General features: G+C 42.9%; 1 protein-coding gene across 2 annotated transcripts in view; it reads right to left on the minus strand.

Moving 5' to 3' along the window:
• The window catches only part of ABTB2 (ankyrin repeat and BTB domain containing 2), a 195,074-nt gene that overhangs the window by 59,553 nt on the left and 110,183 nt on the right, over nt 1-25,338 (minus strand). For both annotated transcript variants that reach the window (XM_077322136.1, XM_077322137.1), the window contains exons 2-3: nt 17,345-17,491; nt 13,171-13,384 (exon numbers count right to left, since the gene is read on the minus strand). In XM_077322136.1, coding sequence (XP_077178251.1) covers nt 13,171-13,384; nt 17,345-17,491 — 361 coding nt within the window. The remainder of the gene's footprint in view (nt 1-13,170; nt 13,385-17,344; nt 17,492-25,338) is intronic.

The following is a 25,338-nucleotide window of genomic DNA, read 5'->3' on the forward strand; positions in this document are numbered from 1 at the left end:
GAGAACCGCACTCAAAGAGTTGTTGTCAATGGTGTTTCATCAGACTGGAGGGAGGTGAGTAGCGGGGTACCTCAAGGCTCGGTGCTCGGCCCGGTACTTTTTAACATATTTATTAATGATCTAGATGAGGGGGTGGAGGGACTACTCATCAAGTTTGCAGATGACACCAAATTGGGAGGACTGGCAAATACTCCGGAAGATAGAGACAGAGTTCAACAAGATCTGAACACAATGGAAAAATGGGCAAATGAGAACATGATGCAATTTAAGCAAAGGTTGGATACACACTTTTCTTGGATGCTTTGGGATGCTTAGGGCTGATCCTGCATTGAGCAGGGGGTTGGACTAGATGGCCTGTATGGCCCCTTTCAACTCTATGATTCTATGATTCTATTCCACAATTCCTCAGGGCCTGCGAAAAGGAGCTCTTCCACCAGGCATTTGGTAGGGCCGACTGAGCCATAACACCTACAGGTGCCCCCAGACTGAGGGACTGAACCTACTGAGGGATTGTCAAGTTATTGTTGAAGTGCCATTCTAATTGTTCCAGTTGATGTGTTGTTGTTATTGTTATACTGTTATATTGATTTTGATAGTGTTCTATGTGAATATTCAAAAATGTTTTATGTAAACCGCCCAGAGCCGTAGGGAAGGGTGGTATAAAAAAAATAAAATAAATAAATAAATAAATAAATAAGCTCATAATAAAGTAAGCCAAGCCTCAATGAGAATCTGTTGCACTACTTAATCAAGGACTAGTTGGGACTCCATGGGATCTCCCCACACCCAGGCCAAATTGGGCAATCTCTGCTGGTGGGACAATAGCCTTACATTCCATTCTACTTGGGAACATTCACTGTAATATAGACATGCCTGGGAACCTAATCAAGTCCTTACTCAACAAGATAACTTAATCTCTTGCCCTATTGGCATCTCCTTCAGAGTAACTCCAGCATTCAGAAAATCTGGTTCTCAGTTGTGACAGAGAAGGGCACTTATATTAAGTATATAAAGACTCTCCTTTTGGCCAGTGTTTAAGGATCAATTTTCCCTGGATTATTCCACCAGTAGTATAGTTTCACCTCACAACCATCCCTTCTCCATCACTCCTCTTGGCAGCCCTGTCCTGAATGAGTTTATGGACCTTTCCCTAGCCCCCAATCCTCCCTCTTTCTCTTGCTCCAGTAATTTATCAGTCCCAGTCAACTCTGTGCATTCTTCCCTCTAACTTTTCAATCAAATTCCTACCTCCTCCTCTCCCCTTCTTTCTCTAAGCTCCACTCCAGCAATCTTCTCACTCCTTCTCCACAAACAATGACCCCCTTCACTCTCTTTTCTTCCCATCATTTGACCCCCCCCCCCTTTATCTTTCAGGGGACACTAAACATTCATCCAAGATCCTCTTGTGGTGCAGAGTGGTAAGGCAGCAGACATGTAGTCTGAAAACTCTGCCCATGAGGCTGGGAATTCGATCCTAGCAGCCAGCTCAAGGTTGACTCAGCCTTCCATCCTTCCGAGGTTGGTAAAATGAGTACCCAGCTTGCTGGGGGGTAAATGGTAATGACTGGGGAAGGGACTGGCAAAACACCCTGTATTGAGTCTGCCATGAAAACGCTTGAGGGCGTCACCCCAAGGGTCAGACATGACTCGGTGCTTGCACAGGGGATACCTTTACCTTTACCTTTAAACATTCATCCATGGGGTGGGCTCTGCTCGGACTAGTCATGGGTGGGGCCATTAATGGGAAAATGATTGCTTCCACTAGGTGATTCCTTGGTTGGTTGGTTTGGTTGCTTTTTCATTGATTTCCCTGCTGTATATGTATCTTTCTATTCCTCTATTCAATAAAGATAACATTTAGTTCAATTAAAATGATCCTCTCTCTTTTCCACATTTCCCCAACTATTGCCATAATTACGACTGTATGCTGCCAGGCTTGGGATCCCCTATCATGGTCAGGAGGTGAACATATAAAGGCCACACCCGTGAATCCCTCTCCCTTCCTCAATAATAGCTCCTTTCTGCATCTGGTGTGGTTGGATTATTTGAGGTCCTGAACAAGAGGTACAGATAAAATTTGGATGCATCAGAAATTTTCTGTTAAATGTCAGTAGTTGCAGTTAGCTAGGGGGAGTAAAAAAACCCACACCATAACACAGATTTAGTATTGCTGCTTGGGGTGTTTCTGGTCATAAGTGCTCCTCATAGCTTAAAAAGAGTAACTGGATACAAAGAAGGGTAGGGAAACTTTACTTATAAGATTTTAATTATACTCACAATAATAACAATCCTTTGGTAGTTGGCAGGGCAGGCAGTTTCAACAGAATACACCATCTCACTCCCTAATGACCAGCTGCACCTGCCAGAATTCCCTCCTCCTCCTCCTCCTCCTCCGTACAGAAACCCAGTCCTCTTTTGCATTTGGACACCACATCTAGGAGCAAGTGCAGCACCACAAAAAGCTACTCACACCGAATAAGTGAACACCTTGTGTGGTGGGTGAGTTTTCCCACTACTGCACCAGCCTCAGGGCACATTTTTGAAAGCACTAGATGATCCTCTCTAATGAGGAATGTTTTTTTTCTACAAGTGGAATGCAGCACCAATTCTTCCTGGTTGGGTCCTATTTTCATCACTGGGACACAACCCTGACTTGGATAGCCCAGGCAAGCTGGGTCCCGTCAGATCTTGAAAGCTAAGCAGGGCTGGCCCTGTCTAGTATTTGGATGGGAGACCTCCAAGGATTTGGGTGGTGGTTCCTGCAAGGAACAGTAGGGGCCATCATGATGTGGACGCAGGCTATGGCAAACCACCTCTGAGTGTCCCTTGCCTGGCTGCCAGACAATCTTCAGATCTCCTGGCTAGACTACACACATCATATCATACAAGAAATAAAAAATAATAATAATCCTGGGACATTAGCAATTCAAGATTGCAGCTTCAACATTACAACAGCTAGTGTTCAAGCCTGTGTGGAAGTCTTTCCCCCTTGGAAACTCTTCCCCATAGTTCCAGCATGGCAGGGGAAAGAATGTACCCTTGTGGCTGTCTGCTTCCCCTGTCCTGAGGCGGGGGCCTAGCAGTGGCAACAGGCCCTGGGACTATGTCTGACTGAATGTGGCTTCAGGTGAACATGAAGGCAAGCAGTTTGCATCCCTCCCTTCTTCTTGGCCACTCAGTTGCTTTCACCTCAGCCGCTAGTGTTTTGGTGCTATCCTGGCTGCATATACTGGTCCTTGAAGACTGGATGAAGCAATTGACGTCATCTATCTGCCTAGCAGCAAAAATACAGTTATGAAACTTTCACACACAAAACCTTTTTGGGGAGTGGGACTGCCCTCGAGATGAAGGCAGCAAATATCTCCTTTATTGAGCAAAAGCAGCTACGATAAATTATTTGGAGGCTGCAGTTCACTGCCTGCTTTTTTGAGGCTTGTTCTGGGGAACAATCCAAGCGGGAGTGTGTACATCTGCAAATGCAGTAAATAAACTTTTACGAGTCTACAGTTTTTATGAGTAGGCTACTGAGGGCAGGAAAAACTATTTGTGAAACTGGAAGTGTCTATTTAACCCTGAACCTAAAGTATGTTCTGAAACAATTTCAAAGACATTGTCCGACTGCATCTCCCATAGAGCTCCAACACCCTGAGCATGATCTAGAAAAGGAAGTATTTTCTTACAGGCAATCAGGCCTTCTGAACTTTACTTTGGAGTTCCCTCTAGTTAAATATATCAGGCAGCTGTATGTCTCTGAGACAAATTTCTGGGTTGAAAGTTCCAGTCCAATCCAGATAAGGATCAGAACAAATAAATGTATCTTGAACATGTGTTTTAAAACAATATGCAGAAGCCCTTGGTTAGTAAGAAAACTTTGAGTTGCAGAAGTAAAGACAGGAAAAATATGTGTTTTCCTGTGAATTAATGAGGCTTGCACAACTTGTGAGCCTTTAAGCTGAATGCAACCCCTAGCCATGCATGGTGGCCTATTAGTGACTTGATAAAGCCCCTCTTTTTGCAATCTGCTTGGATTGTCAAGCACTTGGCACCCTCAGAGACGTAGCTGGCTGGTGGGCTGAGTTTGGCATGACAGATTTCAAGCTAAGCCTGAGAAATAATACATCTATTGTTTGTTGACACATGACAAAAAGTCAAAGAAACCTTGAAGAGCCACACAGCGCTAGAAACTAACAGATGACTTAACAAAAATCAGGTAAGATCCTCACAAAAGCAGCCACTGTATAGTTGAGAATTCCTCGTGTGTTGTGGCTGCTACCCACCTCCCCTCTTTCCAGCCAAAAATCTCCAGGTATTTCCCAATTCAAAACCAGGAACCTTAATATTTGACAGCTGTTTCACAGGGAGATGTAAAATGATTGTATCTATTAATAGTTAAACCCTTAGGTCAAAATCCGTGGACCATTGCATTAACACAACGAAGAAATTGAGCTAGATCATACAGATAGATATAGTAGCCAAATAACCAGGATCAACATGTAGCTGTTCAGTGGTTTCTTTTCCATCCTGAATACAGCTGCTGAACACTTTATGAAGACATTGCTTAGGTCAAAATGTTGTAGGGTATTGCTCCAAATCCTCAAGGAAGTCAGTCTCTACAAATATGAACAGTTTTTTGGCACTTTTTGAAAAGAAACGAAGCAGTGTATTTCATCTGCCATGAGATTACCTTTTGGTTTGTTAGAGTCATAACAGCTACTGAATTAGTGCTTCAAAATGAAATAAGAGATTCACTCCATCAAGTCACATAAGAATCTCATGATATTAGGAGCCAAGGAAGACTTGAAAGTAAAAATCCCATTTTGTAAAGTCAATGTAGTTTTTGTTTTGCCACAGAACAAGCCAAGACACAGAGTCATAAAGCAATATTCCCCACAGCTCCTGTATTCCCCACATGCAATACAACTTAATATATCCAAGGTAGGATATTCAAATTTGGCAAATGATGGTACTTTTTAAACAGAAATACCATGTCATGAGGAATAAAAAAGTGGACAAACAATGTTGACATTGTGGATAATGGGAAATCTACTTTTAAAATGTTCTTCAAATGAAGCTACTCTATTAATGTGCAGAATTTCTTTTTTCCCTACCAGAGTGTTATTTCTTGTTTGGAGGATGCCATTGTTAGGAATACCCCAAAAGCAGAACATGCAGGAAGAAGGCAGTTCCCATACACCCTTCCCACATCTTCAATCCTGCCAATTTGTATCTAAAGATCAAGACTGCCAATTGACAAGTAAAATTACACAACAAATTAATGTGAGATTTGGGGTGACTGTCCAAGCACAGTGTACAAAGTCAGACGTTTGTGAAGGCAAATGTAAGCCGCTTTGAGACTCCTTCAGGTAGACAAAGGCGGCATATAAGAACCAACTCTTTTTCTTCTTCTATAGAGCTGCCCCCCCCCCAGTCTGCGCCTTCATTTGGACTTATTGTGCATTGTATATCCTACGCATTTACAGTGGAGTGCCAGATTGTTCAACTGAGTCCCTCTTTTCTACTTGACAGGACGTTGCACATGAAATTCCATAGCCCATTCCTCACCGACTCTGTTGCTCCAAGGCAGGTTGGTGGCAGAGCAACATGGTGTTGTGGGAGTGGGAGGAGCAGCAGCAGCAGCAGAGCAGCTATGGAGCTGGCTTACCTGGACATTTCCCTGGGGAGACCCATTCTCAAGTGGTAGACGTTTGAAAATCAAAATTTAGTAACTCAGCCACAGAACCTAATTATTGCCTCAGTGTTTTTATATTTCTCTTATTGCACCTTTCGCCTCTCATGGAGTTATACGTAATATAAGAGAAAGTATTTCCTACAAAATGGGAAATCATTATATTGCTTTTGAATCTGATACTTAAGCATACCAAGCAGAACAGAATCCACAACATCAATGTTTAGTGCACTGCACAGTGACTGACTGAGACTGTATGGGTTTGTAGCCACTTCACAAGCAGACTCATTTTAACAACTCCTGACACATTTTGAGGGCCTCTAGCGTACAAAGCCCAGAACAAGGTCTCTCTTGTTTAAATGATCTAGCCCCTCTGGATTCATGAAAGGCTTTTCTTTTTTTTCTTTTTTTTTGTGATGCTCACAGCTTTTCCAGCCTACAGTCATTTTCCACCAAGTTGGCAAGTTCTAAATTTTTATTTCTAGTTGGTTGGCAGATACTCCCCCTCAGAGCTCTGAAACAAAATGCTTACTGGCTTTCATCACGAAAACCAATTGAGATACCAAGTTGGACTGCCTCCACTCTCACAGTCTGTTTATTCTGTTTCCCTGCTGTCATTCAGAATAATATAGGACACTGCAGCAAATTTTAGGCATTCTAAACTGGTCTGTTAGCAAACTGGAAGTCTCATACACTTATGCCAATGTAGATGCCAAAGTTAAAACAATCTTTTTTCTTGAATTTCCGGAATATATTATTTGCTACCATAAAAAGTTCCTTTGTAAGATGGCATGTGCCATCAGTTTTCCAGACAAAGAAATAAGGGAAAGCAGCTACAAAATTCACGTATCAGTTTCATTCAGGTAACTGATGAACAAAAATATTAACTGCATATTGGAGAGTTATCGCCTCATGCTACTGTTGTCACAATAACTCAAATGACAATGCAAATATGGTGCCTACAAACGCTTAAAAAAATTGACTGAGATGATATAAAAGGCAATAGGCTGATAAAGAGGACATCTGAATGCAGCTCTCAACTCTGCTACTAACCAAATCAACAATCCTGACTAAGGCTTACATGAAAGAGAGCACCATCGATTGCTGTGGAACTTTTGAGTGAATGTGCACAGGAACACGCTGGAAATCACAGTCTTCAGGGGAGTTCTGGTTCTTCTTAAAAATTTTCTTTCAAGAGATTTAACTAGACGAGCCCCCCGAGACTTACCCACAAGGGCAGTTTGCTACCACGGGGACCAGGAGCCGGGAAGGACTTGCCCCCAGCATCCCTCAGGTGGTGCATGAAGTGGAGTGGTGGCAGGCGGAGGGGCTGAGCCTCGAGTCCTTTTAAAGGGCAGACGGTTGGGCTTGGCCTCTTTCCTCCTTTTCCAGCACCAGGGCACATCCCATTCTCCATGCCTATGCACATGTTTGAGTTTATTGGTGTTTAAAATTCAGTTTATTTGTTACTTGTTGTCACAACCTTTGGTGTGCAGGGCCAAGCTTGTGTGCTAGCCTCCACAAGTTTGGGGGCCCCCATATGGGACTGTGCGGATGCAGAACCAGAGGGTAGGCTCACATTTCCAGGTGCAGGGGAACTCACCAGAAGTGGATGCCCAATGGGTTCACCCGGTTGCCACTTCCCATGTGTCAGCAGGCTGCTATGTCTGGGGATCCAGGCTGGCTAGCCAATGGGACCCGTTGATTGGGCCTGCTGATTGGGCTGCCTTGTGGTTGGGTGGACACAAAAGGGTAAGGAACCTTACCCATGCTAAGCCATGATCAGTTACATTAAAGGCTGTGGCCAGTTCATGCAAAAAAGAAAAATGTGGTGGTCCAGTGTCCTTATTTAGGTGATCAGTTTCTTCCTGTAAAGCAAGTCAACAGAGATAGCTCACTTTTATCATGGATTACTGTGCCATGACTATCAGGACCCTTTTATCCCTGTCTAGGCAAGTACCAGGCTTCTCTTGTAATAAAGAACTGCAGACCTGAATGTTGCTGCCATTTGTGATGAGAGAGAAAAACCATGAACTAGACAACCAGTAAACAAGCTTCTATGCGGTTTGTTTTTCATGCTTGAAAGTATGTCACTGGTTACTACATCTCAGTGAAAGCCAAGAGATGTTGCAGCACAGGCATCTATAGAACGTCTTACAAAATGTGTTGTGTGATGACAACATCTAATGTTGGGGGAGTCCTTCAGGTAGCCAAGGATTTGCTGCAATGTGAGAGAGACTTGTTTTTATTCTAGTACACAAGTGTGGCAAGCATTTGGCAGGTTGCAACATACCTTTTTGGACAGCATGATTTTCAGCGCCAGCTAGTCGGAGTTCTATTATTAGTGCACCTTGAAAAGGCCCTATGTTGATAGTGGTGTGCATGTCTGTTGCAGCAACACACGTGGAAAGTTCTTCATGACCGTGCTCAGAAAAAATTAGCATGGTGCAATGACTGAAATGCTGGTCTTGAGAAATCCAAATTCAAGACCTCCCTTTCAGCTAGGGCAGCCGGGTCATCCATGGCCACTGGCAGGAGATGGGTTGCCAGATCTGTCCACTTCAGGCCACCGGTTCTCTCTGCAAGCATTCTACCCTGCATAGATGGCAAACTCCCTCACTATACAGTCATCACCATCTAAATTTTACATTTTATTTATTTGGAGAGCCCTGTTCCTTTTCTCCTCCTCCACAAAACTTTATTGTTAAAAATAGAGTAAGAAATAGTAAGAAAAGATGAACCTGATACAAACTGCTGCACAATGTCTTTGAACAGGCATCAGAGTCAAATGGAAAATAATTCATACCAGGCCAGAGGAGCTTCCCCTGATTTCAGCAGTACAATGCTAATGGTGGCTCCAATTAAAATGGTCCTATTTCCAAAGCCACACTGCAATTTCCAGAAGTCTGTCTTAGCTCAATCTCTATGGTTAGTTACTAGGAAAGGATTCGGAAAACCTTTCCTCTCACACATTTCATGTAGCAACAGTAGTCACCATGTATAGGAGATCTCCAGAAAACTGGGTTTGATTTAGATAGTCCAACACTGGAAGTGACCATTATTTTGGGCAGACATAGGTAAACGGTCCCCCCTATCATGCCTCCTAACAACTTGATTCAGTATTTGTCTTGCCAAAGCTATTTTATTTAAAAAACCTTAAACATTAATTTAAAAAACAACACCCAGTGTTTGGAGGACCTCACATACATCATGTTCCTGATAACCATGAACTCAAGAGGGTTTCTGAATGCCCTGACCACTGACAGGCCTCCACCCATGAACCACAAACTCCTTTACTTGACTGTTGTAGCAAAATGGAGAGAGATCTTTCTTTTTCTATTCTCCCTTCTCTTATGCCTTGAATGCTGCTTTGGTACCTGGCACCCCAGGTATAGGATGCCACACATCTTGACATACATTGTTGTCAGGATGGCCAACATTCCTCAGGGTCCCTAATGTCCAGGATACTACTAGCATTGTGAAGAAAAAGTGTATGTATGGAATCTCCTTTCCTGAGACAGCTGTGACAAATGTCATTATAGCAGCTGCTGCCAGGTAAGTGACTGGGTGCAAACACGAGGGATAATTTCTTCTCTGTTTTAAATTAGGATACCTCCATGAGTGGAACTAAGTTTGCTTATAGCCTTTCAAAGAGGAACATGTTTTCTTCTCAAGTTCACTCCTGTCCTGTTGCATATACAGCCTCCTGATCCAAAGCTGCCCTCTCCTTTGGACAGGCTGTCCTCATTGTTTTTACTTTCTCCTTGAGTGCTTGACTTAGTTATGAGTCTCATGTCTCTTTACTACTTCACTGGGGAGTTTCTCTGTTGTAATCACTCTGAAGAGAGAATTGCTTCATGTCATATGCAAGAACCAACCAGTTTGCACCATCTACAATCACATGTTCTCCTTATCCCCTTCATTGTATTGATTAATGAGATCTGAAAAATGCACAAGTTTTCTATTTTGCGAGATTTTTCCTGGCCATAAAAATGGATCTAAATGGCTGTTGGAATGTGGTATTTTTTCTATGAACCAACACAGCTTTTTACAAGCCCTTACATTCCCCCCTATATTGTAGACCAGGGGTAGTCAAACTGCGGCCCTCCAGATGTCCATGGACTACAATTCCCAGGAGCCCCTGCCAGCAAATGCTGGAGGGCCGCATCTGGAGGGCCGCAGTTTGACTACCCCTGTTGTAGACAATACCTTTCCTCAAAACAAAATCTGAATTTTGTAGTGATGGGCCTTTGACAATAGCCCCCCCCCCAATCGCTTTACTTGCTCTTTTTGGAAGTACAGTTTAGCATGAATGAGTTTTGCAAGGCAGCCAAAAAGTTACCGAGCTGACAGCATCCGCATTATTTGCCTTGCTACCTGACTAAGAGTTTTCACTGGGTTTGCAGTGCACATTGAAAGCACATTCCAGAGAGGCAACGGTGCACAATGGAGTAGTGCAGAGCTTGCAGCTGATCTAGCGCAGCTGAAAAAGGCTGGCTCTATAGGCTTGCCAGGGCACAGTGAGTGAATCAATGCCTCTGTGCATCACATTCAAAGCCAATCTTGACTGACTGCTTCCTCTCACTGGAAATGAACAAACTGAATCCTGTAAACTGAGAAACTCTGCAGTGTTTCTCCCATGTACAGGCCTTGAGAGCATTGCGGCAAGACATTAAATATAAGCTAGAAGATTTTCAGGGGCTGCTTGGATTTTTCAAAAATGTTTTTGGTATATTTAGCTTTAGGATGCTTTTGGATTTCTGTTAGTGTGGGTTATTTTAATATTTGCCATTTGTTCACCCTGGAAGATGAAAACGGTCACTTACTAAAAAAATGGGTTGGCCCTTACAGCCTGTGAGTAGATGGGGCTCTTGGAGGAGACCTACTTTCTCCTTGTCCAGAAGTCCCTTGTGGCCTGTGCAAAGCTGATGCTGAGAGCTGAGGAAGCCTCATGGACTAAATGCCCAAAGGTATGGAGGGGGGGGGGGTGAGGCAGGGGAACTGGGCAATTTGTCCCCTTATAGGAGCAGAGGTATGAGTACCTGGGAGCAATGTTCCACAGGTGTATCCTTAGCTGAATGGGAGGGGATAGCTTGCACATCATTCTCCAGAGAGGTCTGTGTATACTGATCCCTTAAAAAATCTGGAATCCTTTCAATTTTGTTTTTGGGAGGTGGAGAGATGGCCTGAATTCTATATTCCCTCCTCCTCTTTGCCAAATAGCACACAGAACGGAAACTTTTAAAACAGAGCATCCCTTGTGCAGCCCTAGATGCCACACATATATCCTGCAGAATCAAGTTTATTTTAAATATTACCTTAAATTTCCTGTACAGCTAAGTCTCAAACAGAAATTATTGATGTTGTTGTGGCACGGAACATTTATTTAACAATAAAACAGAGTTACAGCTTGAAAAGCAATTCTGGGATTTCAGTCTCTTGCCCAATGCCCATGAGAGGAGAAGTTTGTGGAGAAGATTAAAACTGCTTGCCTTTTAATGTACATCCCACTCTGAGAAACAGTCCTTGCTGTACTCAACAGGGAAAACAACAAGTGGCCAGTGTGCTAGGATCATGCTGAGATGTCATGGAAAAAAAGAAAAATTCAAGCTCAGGATTCATACCCGCTTGCATATTCTGGCCCACAAAGAAATCTTGCAAAGTTATTAGTGACCTCTATACCCTGTGGCTGCAAGGGAACAAAGTTTAAAGCCCCAGAAGTCTTCTTCTGTTCTATCATGACCATTGCATTTTTAAAATAAAGTCTGGGAAAGGCCTTTATAACGTCATGCTTGCTTTGAGATATTGTTAAGGGTTTCCAGTGAGCAGATATTCACCTCCTGGGATGAATTTTTTTACCACTTCCACCATTCTTTTTAGCCACAGCAACCTAAAACAAAACTACTGTGGCATGCCTTATTGTCACTGCATTCTTGTGGGTAGGGGAGGGAGAAGATTCCTCCAAGAGAATTCTCCCTCCTCTGAAGACATTTTTAGAGTGGGTTTGAAGAAAAAGAAAGACATGTTGCTATGGGGACTGTTAAGGGACATCAACATCCAGAATTTTGGGCAGCAGAGGACACAGGAATCCCTTCCCTTACCACCAGCACAGTTGCCAAGGGCCTTCAACAAGGCCAACAAGTAACGGGCAGGGAGAGGGAGAGTTCTTAGTGCTATTGGTGATGTCACGATGGACACTCTTAATGCCTCACAGCCGGTCAGCAGAAAGGAAAGGAAAGGAAAGGAAAGGAAAGGAAAGGAAAGGAAAGGAAAGGAAAGGAAAGGAAAGGAAAGGAAACACAGCTTCTGCTCCCCTTTATCATAGAATCATAGAATCATACAATCATAGAGTTGGAAGGGGCCATACAGGCCATCTAGTCCAACCCCCTGCTCAACGCAGGATCGGCCCTAACCATCCTAAAGCATCCAAGAAAAGTGTGTATCCAACCTTTGCTTGAAGACTGCCAGTGAGGGGGAGCTCACCACCTCCTTAGGCAGCCTATTCCACTACAGAACTACTCTGACTGTGAAATGTTCCCCCCTATCTACCTATATCATTGTACTTGTAGTTTAAACCCATTACTGCGTGTCCTCTCCTCTGCAGCCAACGGAAACAGCATCCTGCCCTCCTCCAAGTGACAACCTTTCAAATACTTAAAGAGGGCTATCATGTCCCCTCTCAACCTCCTTTTCTCCAGGCTGAACATTCCCAAGTCCCTCAACCTATCTTCATAGGGCTTGGTCCCTTGGCCCCAGATCATCCTCGTCGCTCTCCTCTGTACCCTTTCAATTTTATCTACGTCCTTCTTGAAGTGAGGCCTCCAGAACTGCACACAGTACTCCAGGTGTGATCTGACCAGTGCCATATACAATGGGACTATGACATCTTGTGATGTCGTATACAATGGGACTATGACATCTTTCTTCTTTGGGGAATGAGCACGTGCATTCCAACCAAGCCTGTTTTCAGCAAACTTAGAGAATGTCAAGGTATGGGAAAAGCAGATCCTAAAATAAGTGTGAGGCCATGGGAAAGGAGGGGAGGACAGCCAAGAACAGGGCAGCTGGGTACAAACAAGGTGAAAATAGCACTCTTCTTAGGAAACAGACTAAACTCATATATACTATGCATTATTTGATCCCTGGATTATTATGACTGCTAATTGGCAGTCTTTCAGTTAAAAGAGGAAAAAGCCCCACTGCCAGTCCTGGACATCTGGTAAACTATACTGAAAAGATCACTTTGTAATTATATAGTATCTGCTTTACTTACGAAAACTGACAACCAAGAAAACATGCTTCCTAGTTCTCATTGCAACAGTTTGGCAAAACTGTGAAAGAAAACTGGCAGCATTACAGGAATGGCTGAAGGCTGATATGTGGAATTCAGCAGAACTGAATGCACAGTTTCAAATGCACGATGTCGCACAATGAAGCCCTGTCAGCCTGAAAGGCGTCAATGGGCTGTAAACTGCTGGACCTACCGTTCGTTATTTAGGGCCATCCTTGGTGGATCCAAGTTGGGGTTCTCCATGGACTCCATTTGAGGGCAGCGTAAAAAATAATAAAGGGTATGAAGGGCATCGGGAGACCAGGTGATGGGTTGCTGTTGCTGCCTGGTTTGTCGAACAGGGCTCATGCCTGGGCGGAGGGTATTCAAACACTGCATATGGTGCATTGCTCGCGACACTAAGTCACCTGGAAAAGAAACAGAGAAGGAAACAAGAATAGTTTTATTTTATTCCGATGAATGTCTTTTGCCTCAGTGAACCAGAGGTATCCATCTATGGATAACTAAGCCCATTATCGTCAGAAGACTTTGAACGGCAATTTTTGTTTTCTTACCAGCTATCTAAAATTAACCAGACTTTCTACTGAAATTAGGAATTATTTTACCGCTAAACACAGAGTTTCCAGCGCCTAGCCTTTGAAAACCTGTAGATGGGAGTCAGCTGGCAATCAAAGACAGGATGTTTTTGGTGGCAGCTCCTTGCCTTTCAAATGCTCTCCCCATGAAGGCTTGTCAGGCACCTCTCTCACTGTTCTAAGCCAAAGCATTTCATTGTAGTTTTCATGCCCCTTGGCATGTTTTTATGGCCTTTTAAAAAATCCCCAATAATTATCTCCTTGTTTTTATTAGCAAGATTTGGTAAATATTTTTGGTCAATGTCATGTCCCCTCTCTGATCTTCCAGCATTCATTTTAAAAAGTGAGTCCCTAGCTCTTTTTTCATGGAGTTATAGTGAAAAATGTGTAAACAGGTAATGTTCAGTTGCTTGAAAAGGAATGAGAGAGAAGACGCTGCAAAAAGGCTGGAGCTGAGTCAGTTAACTCCTTACTGATCATATACTTATCTACTATGTTTGCTTCTCCCTTCTTTATCTGCACTGAAACAGTGGACAGAACTTCAGAGTGAGTGGTAGTGTTAGCTGGAAAATACAGGAGATTTGGGGGGCTGAAGCCTGCGGAGGCCTGAGCTTGGGAAGGGGCCTTGGCAGGGTATAATGCCACCGGGTCCAGTGGCCAATGCTGCCAGTAGAACAGATGTCTGTCTCCTGAAGAGCCGTTGGAATAATAGGAGATCTCCAAGCCCCACCTGGAGGTTAACAATTTGACCGAGAAGGCAGAGTATCCCTATTCTTGAGCCCCACCACTTCTCACTACTGAAAAATAAGCTATTTAAGAAGCTGTAGATAGACAAGAATAAGTTATACTTTGAACGCCGAGATATACTACTACCCTGGGCATCTCTGCATTACATGAGAACATATTTACTTATTTGGTGTTAGGGGTTGAATTTTTAAATCAGTGGTTGTCATGAACGTATAGTGTAGGAACATCCCACCTTACTAACTCAGGGCATAATAATAAGCAAGTTAACTCCAAAGTAAGTCCCATTTTATTTAAGGGGTTTTACTCCTAGGAAGTTGTTCTTAGAGCTGCAGCACAGAGAGCACTGATCAATTACTATTTCTACTGTCTCCCTTTGTATTCCCTAGTTTAACAGCGATCTATGGCCTTGCCATCTTCTTTTTCACCTAGTATTGCTGATATGGGAACTGCTGGAGATTTGGGATAGAGACTTGAGAGGGGAGGGATGCAATGGGGTATAACACCACTGAGTCCACCCTCCAGGACAGCCATTTTATCCAGGGAATTTGAATCTGCTGTAATTCTGCAGGATATCCAGGCCCTCCCTGGAAGTTGGCACTTCTATCCTCACCCCAGATGGCTCCTTTTAAAAAGGAATTTAGAATTGCACATGTCTGCGCCCTCAATGTCATTTCTCCAGCTGTTCTAAGGTCTTTCATATCCATGAGCAAAGCATTACTACTGCTATTGATGAGGGTTTTTTTTTTGAGAACTGCAAACATAAATTTACTCAACTAAGGGTCTATTGGGCAGTTTTGTTTTTAGTTTGAGCACTCATTCTCCAGACAGCAGGCTGAGGCCCCAGGACTCTCCGCTAGCCACACACTAAACAGCTTCTTCTAAAACTCTTGGATGTCTGTTTGCCGTAACTGCTGCATGTGTAGATTGGAAATGGGAGGCAATAATCATTCATTCACTTCATTTATTACAATCCAAGAGACAGTAATCTGGCACGAATAGCTCAATTACATTTTAAATTAAGTACATAGTTAACATCCATGTTATTTTTTATTTCTGTACATGAAGAACAGTCCAGTTCTTCAAAGTCATGTGACTGCAACCACACACATTCAAAGAGACTATGTGGTACAATACCTCACAGCATGTGGAAGTACTACAGTTCATACTTTTGTGTGACATCACCAGGTTACTAGACTCGTGGGACCACCGGACCATATAATATTATCAGATCCTGCCCAATGGTAGACAAGGACTGGGATAAAATTAGTAATAAAATCCAGTAACACCTTAAAGACCAAGAACTTTTTACAGGATGTAAGCTTTCGTAAGTCAAAGTTCACTTTGTCAGATACAGTCTGGGATGAGGAGGACTTGTGTTACTTTCAGCAGGTTGCAAGTCATGTAGGTTTAGTGGACTTTTTGTCACTCAAATATACAGATGTTAAAATGTTATGGAATGTAAGGATTCTGTCTTATCAGTGGCCCGAATCAATATGGTGTTTCATTTTATACATATATATGTCAATAGTCACAGATTTCTATTTTTCTCTGGGAATAATCTCTTTTTTTAAGAATCAAGGGCTCACAGGAAATAGCCTTCCATTGTACTTTTATAGCTGCAATTGTGGGAAAGAACAAAATGAAAATAGCAATGAAGGGGACTTCAAAGCTGGTTCCTGAAAAGAGCAAAGATTTCTCTCTGACCACTGAAGTAAGGAAATCTGATCCTACGTACAGTTACTTGAGTGTACATGCCAAAATAACTGGAATTACTACTGAGTAAACATGCGCCAGACTGGGCTGCCTGTTCTCAACTCCTGAAGGTGGCTTTTACATAGGTTGTGGGGGGAAAATGGCATCCTATGCATCACCCTTTGTGGGTGTTAATCCACAATACCACATGGTTAAACAAGAAGTACATCTGGAATTCAAATTGGCAGCACAGAATAACACTCACTTCCTATACCCCCTATTCCTTCCTTGCTATGCTGGCAACTTATGGATACATTTCTTTTTTCAGAGCTTGTAAGGGAACACATAAGGCGATCCATTCATTAAATGCAGCCCCTGAGCCAGCCAAATCAGAGAGTGAGGGAAAGGAAGTTGCATTCAATCATGAATTTTTGCTATAAATGCTCTCTTGTGCTGCAGAATATACAGAGCTATGTTAGAAACCATTTTTTTCCCTGAGAAACCTCAAATTAAGTCTGGTTACGAAATAAATGGTGAGACCTTTAAGGTATGTATTGGCTTCTGGCAGCAGTGTTCCAATGGCAAGGCACTTGGAGAGAAACGGCAACAAGAATGTTTTTCAGGAAGAAGCAGGCCAGCAAAGCAGTGCTTAAAGGGCCATTGTTGAATGGTGTGGGCTCCAACATAGCTTGCATTAATCCAAACATAAATGGACTTTCCAAACACAATATGAACATTTCTTATGATCTACCCCCCCCCTTTCCTAAAGACAGAAGTTATGGGAAATTTACTTTATTTTTGTAAAATAAAAATGGGAAGGTAAAATTGGATGCTGGAGCGGAGAACTGACATCCTGGCATTCAATCACTGCAAACATGAATGTCACAGAATCGTATATTTCAGGATTGTCAAATTCACAGCCTTGGGGCTATATGTGGCATCCCAGTCAAAGACTATAGCCTAGCTGTCAGTAACTTGATAAATCCTTCTCTCATTCGTTTTTTAGCAGACCCAGGTGTCCTGGGGAAAACGTCATTTATCAAGCTTTCAGTGGACCACAATCTATAGCTGTCCTAATGAATGCAGCCAAGAGGATGCCGTTTTCACTATAGACACAGCACTACATTTGCTAAAATGGAAGCAACATGACTGAAGAAAGCACAGTTTCGTGCATCACAACAGTGCTCAGTGACATAATTTCCAGCATCCTGAAACATTTATATCTTGCACAATATGGGCCCAAGCAAAACAATAGCATAACCAACAGCAAGATTTTCATTGACTTCAGTAAGAAGAGGCCCTGTACTTTGAATAAACAAACTAAACAAGTTATGAGTTGCATATGAAACTCACTCAGTTCAGAGATGCTTCCAACACATGTTGCCAGGAGAGACTGCTCTAACGTTCGAAGCTCTAGCTGGGCATAAGCATCAGCCTGCCCATTGCTGCCCATGGATCCATCATTGTATGGACTGAAGTATGCGGGCAGAGAAAGCACACCTGAAGAGAGAAACCAGAAAACAGGCTTTTTAGAAGGCATAGAAACAAGTGAAATCACAGAGTCTGACCTAAGCCGCTGCTTTTTAAATAAACACAGTACAAGAATTAATCAATCACATGCATGTTGCTGTTCCAGAATGAATGGAAATTTAGATTTGTCAGTAACATTTTCAGCTTTCCTGTAACTTTCCTGCTAGGTTAAGAAGACAGTGGGTAGACAGGGTTGTCATGTTCAAGCTCTGAACATCTGGGTGAACCGATTTGCATACTGTTCAAATAGTTTGCTAATTATTCAAATTAAGCACCTTTTCAACTCCTACTGAAAACTACAACAAAAAGGTTGAGGAAGGATCACAGGAAAACACTGACTCATGCCAAGATTTGCTCAGGTTGTTTTCTAAGACAACAGCAAAACCTGTCCAGGAGAGAGGAAGATGAAGTAAGCCCTCTACCCCAAGGACTCTGGTTTACTCACTCCAGCAATACATGGTTCTGTATCTGGTCAATTTATGTCCGAGCAGAAGTTCCTAGGTAGGAGGTCTATTTTTCTTCTATGTCTTGAACCCTTGACAGGTAAATACGAACACACAAACACCCTTAGCTTGTAAGGTTTATTCTTAGGTTTGGATTCCATGTCGGATTTCTGCAAATGAAAGGGATTTCTGTCTGCAGAGGGTAACTTTCTTGCTCCCTTCACTATCGCCTGAAATTCTGTTCTTAAGAGGCAAGGGAACCCTATGAATACCATAAAGATGGACTTGCAGTTCTGGAGTGGGAAGAGGGAATTCAAACTCTCCACTCCCATTCTAACACTGGAGATCATCTGGTGTATCCAATCCTGAATTTGTAGAAATGAAATACTTCATAGTCAGAGTAGGTAAGTTTGGGGCTACTTATGTACAGATCTATTTCCTATTGGCTTAGACACGTTAAAGTGCCTCTAATAGGATTGTCAGGCTACTACCAGCAACCCCTGAGATCCTTTTGGAGGTGGGAACTTGCATGGCAATATCTCACTAGAACACTGGGATCACTGCTGTTGAAAACAGGAGGTGACATCATGATGTTGAGGGTTACTCTAGTATTTGGAAAAATATAGTATGGCAAAACGATAGGTTTTGGGCAAATTGTAGAGTGTCTTCTGCCAATTACATCTAGTTATTAACAGAAATGAACTAATAGTGCCAGTGTGATGTTGGTGTGCATCCCACCCACCATTTTCCTTCTTCCAGCACTTCAGACAGCAAGAGACCTGGCAAGCTTAGTTTCTAAACCCTGAGGCACTAGGCCATAGGGCTGTGGTTCTCAACCTTCCTAATGCCGTGACCCCTGTGAAAGTGTTGTTTGACCCCCCAAGGGGTCCTGACCCCCATGTTGAGAACCACTCTCGTAGAAGCTCCATTGAGTTTTTATGGTTTGGTAGGTTGATTGGGTTTTATGGCATTTTTATTGCTGTAAACTGCTGTGAGCCAGCTGGCCCGAGAATGATGGTGAATAAATTGAACAAATAAAACAAAAAATAAATAAGGAGGGAAGGATTTCTGCCCATGGACTGTGACTGGTTTGTCTTCCACCTCCTGCTACAGCCTAACATACTACTCCTGGAAATGCCCTGTCCCCAAGTAGCTGTAATTTGGGTGACATTACTAAGTGGAAAGAGGTGAGAAAGTCACACTCTGTGGGAAGATATCCATCCACCCGTGGAAATACTCTGGTGGTTCCAAGTATCTAGTGTTGTTTGATTGGTTTCCATGATAATCACTGATATGAATCTGAATCCTCTTCATTTTAAAGGAACCACCAGTTTGCAAAGAACCATACATAACACTGCAGCTTTAAACATCTTGAATGGGTCCCAACACACAATAATATTGAGTCAAACCATCTGCCCAAACAATAAAGAAATTGACTACAAAGCACAGGATTTAAATATCAGCCCACAATCACAGTTAACTAATTTTCAACAAGTGCTGTCACAGACTCTCTGCCAAAGCATGCTGTACTGCTGCTTCACCCCCACTTCAAGTTCGCAGAACCTGAATGGAAGATAATTGCAATAGCAATAATACTCTTTATTGAATATTTAAAAAGAAGGAAGATGATCCTCCTATACAGAAAGGTTGATCTGGCTCTCCGAGGTTTTGCGAGTATTCAGAGTAGACCCAAACCTTGCCTTAAATGCAGAAATAAGTGGAATCTAATATGTGTTTAAAAAACAAAACAAAAATGACCACAGACTTTTAATTTAGATTTGTTTATAAGCTAGGTTGATGTCACGGACTTTGAACTACGGCAAAATTGGAGAGGCTATTCCTGACCACAGGGAACCAAAGCATTCTCTTGAGCCTCTTATTCATGGCTATCACAAATGTGATTTTACTCCTTGGCCAGAACCAAGGGAAGCCATACATCCCATTTCCATTGCATAAATTAGCCAGAAAACTGTCTTCATGTTTTGCTACTTAGCTCAATATCTAGAAGGCCTAGATACTAGCTTAAAAAAAAAGAAAGCTGGAAATTTAGACTAGATAATGAGCTAAACAGCTACTTGGTAGAATGCCCAGATTCCAGACAGAACATGGCCAACTAAGCAATATGGTAACCCTAGCACTGCCAACTCTGGTTGTGGACATTCCTGGAAGAAGAAAGAAGAATTGGCTTTTATACCCTGCTTTCCAATACCCTAAGGAGTCTCAAAGTGGATTATAACTGCCTTCTCTTCCTCTCCCCACAGCAGGCACCCTGTGAGGTAGGTGGAACTGAGAGAGCTCTGACCGGACTGTTCTGTGAGAACAGCACTATCAGTACTAACTAGGTCAAGGTCACCCAGCTGGCTGCACGTGGAGCAGTGGAGAATCAAACCAAGCTTGTCAGATTAGAGGCTACTGCCCTTAACCACTACATCATCTGGAAACTTGGGGCAGAAACTGGGGATGGTGGCACTGAGGTAGAGGAGGGACTCAATGGGGATGTAATTCCATGGAGCTGACCTTCCAATTATCTTTTATTTTCCCTAGAGCAGGGGTAGCCAACCTGTGGTCCTCCAGATGTTCGTGGACTACAACTCCCATGAGCCTGTGCCAGCAAATGCGGGCAGAGGCTCATAGGAATTGTAGTCCATGGACATCTGGAGGACCACAGGTTGACTACCCCTGCCCTAGAGGAACTGATCCTTGTAGGTTATGGGGGAGGTCTGTTGTAATTCTGGAAGAACTCCTGGCCTCATGTAGATGATGGCAACCTTACCTAGCATGGAAAACTTTCTGGGCCTTTTGCAAGAAGGACAGGAAATTATAACAACAGTAATGGTAATAATAATAATACAAGAATGGGCAAATCAAAATGAATAGTATAAAAGCCAAGATTTGGAAGTCCACCAATGACAGCAAATGTTGATTTTGCAAGAGGAAGGATGAAACAGTCAATCACATGGTCAGTGCCTGCAATAAAACTGCTCAAACTGACTATAAAGAATATTATGCTAAAGTTGCAGCTATGTTGCACTGGAATCTTTGCAAGAAGTATGGTTTACCACAGCCAGAAATTAATTGGAGCACAAACCAGACAAGATCATGGAGAATAATGAAACAAAGATTCTTCTGATTACAAACAGATAAACACTTGGAGCATAACACCTCTGATATCTCAACTGTAGAAAAATGAGAAATATGTTTTTGATCATTAATAATGCATTTCTAGGAAACAGCAGAGACAGCAAAATAGAAAAGAAAGAAAGAAGACTGCAAAATACAAAAATGCATAAAGAGAGTTAGTGCATTTCTGGGAGCAGAAGGTTACCATCATGCCAGTAGTCACAGGAGCCCTTGGAGCAGTGATTAGATGTCTCAAGAAACACCTGGACATTTTGGGCACTGAGAAAATAGCACCAGCTAAGCTCTAGAAGACAGTATTGCTTCAAATGCAAGAATCCTGTGAAGATACATCTGCAGTTCCAGGAACTTAGCTAGATCTTGAACTACAGAACACTATCTACCAGTCAATATCTTTACTGTTTCAATACTTCATCATCATCATCACCTATGAGTACTGCAAGTCAAAACCGTTATTAGGCTTTGAAGCAGTGGTGGAATGGGCCTGGTCCACCCTATAGACTCTATTCCATTTTGTCCTCCAAGGATTTCCCAACACCTGGAGAGGCTTTTCTTTCTCTGTTGCGTAACCTGCCATCACTACATTACCTTTATAAGGAACTCGTGAGCAGGCCCAGCCTAGCAGGCCAGGAGGCCCATATTAGCAAGGCCTCCACCACGACCCTTTTCCCAGGGCCCTCTTACCTGCTGCTGGCTCCAGGCACTGAGGCATCTGAGAGCAAAGAGGCTAGAGTCCAGGGATGGAGGGTGGGAGCCACAGGGGCAAGGCCAATCAGGACAATGCTGGCTTGCACCATGATTGGCCCTATTCCAACTTGGACAGCAAGACACATCCCACCTCCTAGGCTGTTTCAGAAAAATATAGAGGAACAACAATGGATAAGGATGGCTCACTGGGGGGCTCAGGACTCCCAGCTTCCCTTCCCAGGATGAGGCTTTGCCCTTGTGTCTCCTGCTGACCAGCACTTGGTTATCACAGGGACAATTTAGTGCCTAGAGGAATAGCCACTTGGCAACTGATATCCTTTCCCCCAATGCTCCTTTTACAAAAGCACGTCCGATATAGTGGAGGTCTATGTGGTACAGAGAACCACTACCAGCTTCAAAAGTTATTGTTATAAAGTTATTGTTATGATCATGTTATTATTGTTATAATGTTATTACTGTTATCACCTGTTACTATATGTTATCTGTATCTTTTCCTGTATCTTTTCCTGTAAACCGCCCTGAGCCCTCGGGAGGGCAGTATATAAATATAAGGAAGGAAGAAAGGAAGAAAGGAAGAAAGGAAGAAAGTATTTCTTTAAAAGAACATGTTCGAAAGCATACTTTTAGCATAGCACCAGATTGAATAAGGGATTAAAAAAGGTAAAATGCAATTCCTTGGTCCTCCTTCTCTTTATATGCCCTATCACGGTTTTGCTGCAGGTGGAGGAATATAAATTTAAAAACTTAATTAATTAATTAAATATAGGAATGGTTCCTTAGGAAATTACACATCTCTACTGAGCTTCCATTACCTTGGAGCTTCTTTCAGCTCTCCTAGCCAACACATGGTTAATGGCTGCCTCCTCCAGACCTCAATTAACAGTTCTGTCTGCTCTGAAGGACTTGCTTTCGGGTGTCTCATCTTCTTCCTTTTCCCCTCTTACTGCCCCAGCCAGGCCAGGTGAAGGAAGTTTTTTCTGAAGTCTCTATATATTTCTTCATCAAGTTGTTCTAATATTTAACATTTTCAAATGTTTGTTCCCTGCTTGAAGGGAAGGAGAAGCTTTGCATGATGATGGGCTGAGGAAAGTGTGAAAAGCATCAAAACTTACTTTCCCCTTTCTGCCTATTTTCTCTCCAGAAAGAAAAAAACTTTTAAAGCTGAGAGTGAAGGTTTTGCTAATTTCAAATCTTCAAATAAAATATGCATTTCTTCAAAGAAGCACTATAATTATTATGACTAGGAAAGACACAGAATGAGGTCTTGGAAATAGCTAATGATTTATATTTTCCCCTCCATTTTCAGGTGTTACTGTCATCATCCTGGCCTTTATCACATGAACCATTTTAATGAGCCTGAATTTTCAGTCTAGGCTTTAGGTAGCTCTAACGCTTGGGCTGTAGCAGTTGTACTTTGGCTTATGGAACTGTGTTTGTTTAGGGCTCTTCAGATAATTTTTCTACTCTTTTTACCTCTAAGACAGTGTTTCAAAACGTGAAAGCCATGGAGAAGGACTACTTATACCATTACACTGGACCAAGAATACAATGTAATGAAAGTGAGGTCACTTTATTAGGTTGAACTAATTAATCTACTGATTAACATTAGCCTGGTATAGCCCAAATAAATGAGCTTCAGAACCTGCAGTCTATGTGTTTTGCTGAAATAAAATAGGCTATTATAAACTCAGGAATAAACGAACTAGTAACAATCCAGCAGCTCTAAGATATCAAGTATTAGTACTACAGTACCCCTCGCCCAAATATGCCTCTTGTTTCACTCATCCAATGGGTCTTCTACTTGCTCCGCCACCCTAGTTCTGCTTAAAGGAACTCCTTCCTATCATTCAGAACAGCTAAATGGACTGTTCATGTTCAGAGGTAGCATAATTGCAGGGGGGGCAATTGGTTTTATGTTCCTCATAGTGATGATGTATGTTCACTGGCTGCCTAGTGGCAAAGACATCATGCTGAGCTTCCTGGGTATTCTGAAGATAAGGAAATATAATCTGCTGTGTTTCTGTATTGAACATCATTATGAACTAACGAGGGACAAAGCCCATTGCTTTCAGGGATACAACGGGTGCTAGATTGGGGGGGGGGTGGAGTGGAAGAACTCTGCAGATGGCCTCTTCCTCCCCCCAGGAACTGGAAAGGCTGCAGGCCGGAGACCCCTGGGAAGGGAATTTACCAGCCGGGGCAGCACTCTCGCAGCAGGGATATGCAGCCTCTGAGGGAAGTGGAAAGAGGAGGGGTGGTCAGGGGTGGGTGATGGAAGGTGATTGACTATCCACTGGACAGACAGGCAAGCCGGTTGGAGGAGGAGGCACTCAGGGGTGAGACAGCTGCCTTGAGTGGGTGTTAAGCGCTGAGTGGCACTTAAGCCATGAGACTAGCTCCTCCCCCTAGCAGAAAAATTAAGTGGAACAGATGAGCAATCCCAACTCAAGGAAGGCTTAATGTCTTTGAATAAGCAGAAGAATAAATAGCTGCATCACATATAACCTGGGTGTAAACTGCACAGAGCTTTTATTCCAACCCCAGTTGGATTCAGTCCCTGCCCTCTACACAGAATGCGATTTCCGTTTGGATTTTGGGCGATTTAAATTTTCCTTCTGCAGCAAGAAGGATTGATCTGGAGTGACCCTACCTTTATTGTGCGATATCTTGGAGTGCTTTTAATGCTCAATATCCGGATTGGGAAACCAAGCTCCATGGTAGAGAACCTCTGATAGGCCACACCTGGTCGTGTGACATGCTTGCCTTAAAGGAGAAGCCCCTAATTTCTCTCAACTTCTGTCGTTCCTGGATTTTTCTTCCCTCCTCTGCCTTTTTCGATCTTCTCCCCCACCCTCCAAGAAAAGAAAGAGGCTCCCTGCCTGGATCCTCTCCCCCCCCCTCTTCAAGAAAAGAAAGAAGAGGCTTGGCTCCCCCCCTTCTGAACTACCCTAACCACGTGCAGAAGACTTTCCTGTTTCAATGGGGGGGGGGAGAGGAAGACTCGAGTTCAAAGCGATCTGAATTCAACAGGATTGACAATGGAATAAAGAAAGTAAGTGCAGACTCTGCCCTAGAACCATCCTGGGAACATACCGTGGAGACTATCCACTCAAACTATGTGTGATTTCCTTTCCTGTCTGGGTATTAGCCCCAGTGTACATGTTCCCATTTGTTTATGCAAGCGTTGCTCGGTTCCATATAGTTCTGTGTCTGCATATGTGGGGCTCCTTTGAATGAGAAATCACTTTCTGCCAAGCAGAAACTCATTCATAACTGCAGCAACCAAATCAATGTGGCCACAGTGTAGCATGCACTTACATGTGATTGAGCTCATTAATCTTGGTGGGTTTAAATTTACTTAGCTCTGTACCGGATGGTGGTCATGCTCTTTCAAAGCTTTCCATATACCGTGGCAGTATTCACTAGGATATTTCCTGGGATTCTAGGCTTCAGAAGTATAATTTAAATTGCAAAGTAACAACACAAGGTCTGTACTAAACCTTTGTATCTCGGTATGATGATCAAGAC

The sequence above is a fragment of the Paroedura picta genome, chromosome 2 (assembly GCF_049243985.1).
Source record: "Paroedura picta isolate Pp20150507F chromosome 2, Ppicta_v3.0, whole genome shotgun sequence".
In the NCBI taxonomy this organism is placed as follows: Eukaryota; Metazoa; Chordata; class Lepidosauria; order Squamata; family Gekkonidae; genus Paroedura; species Paroedura picta.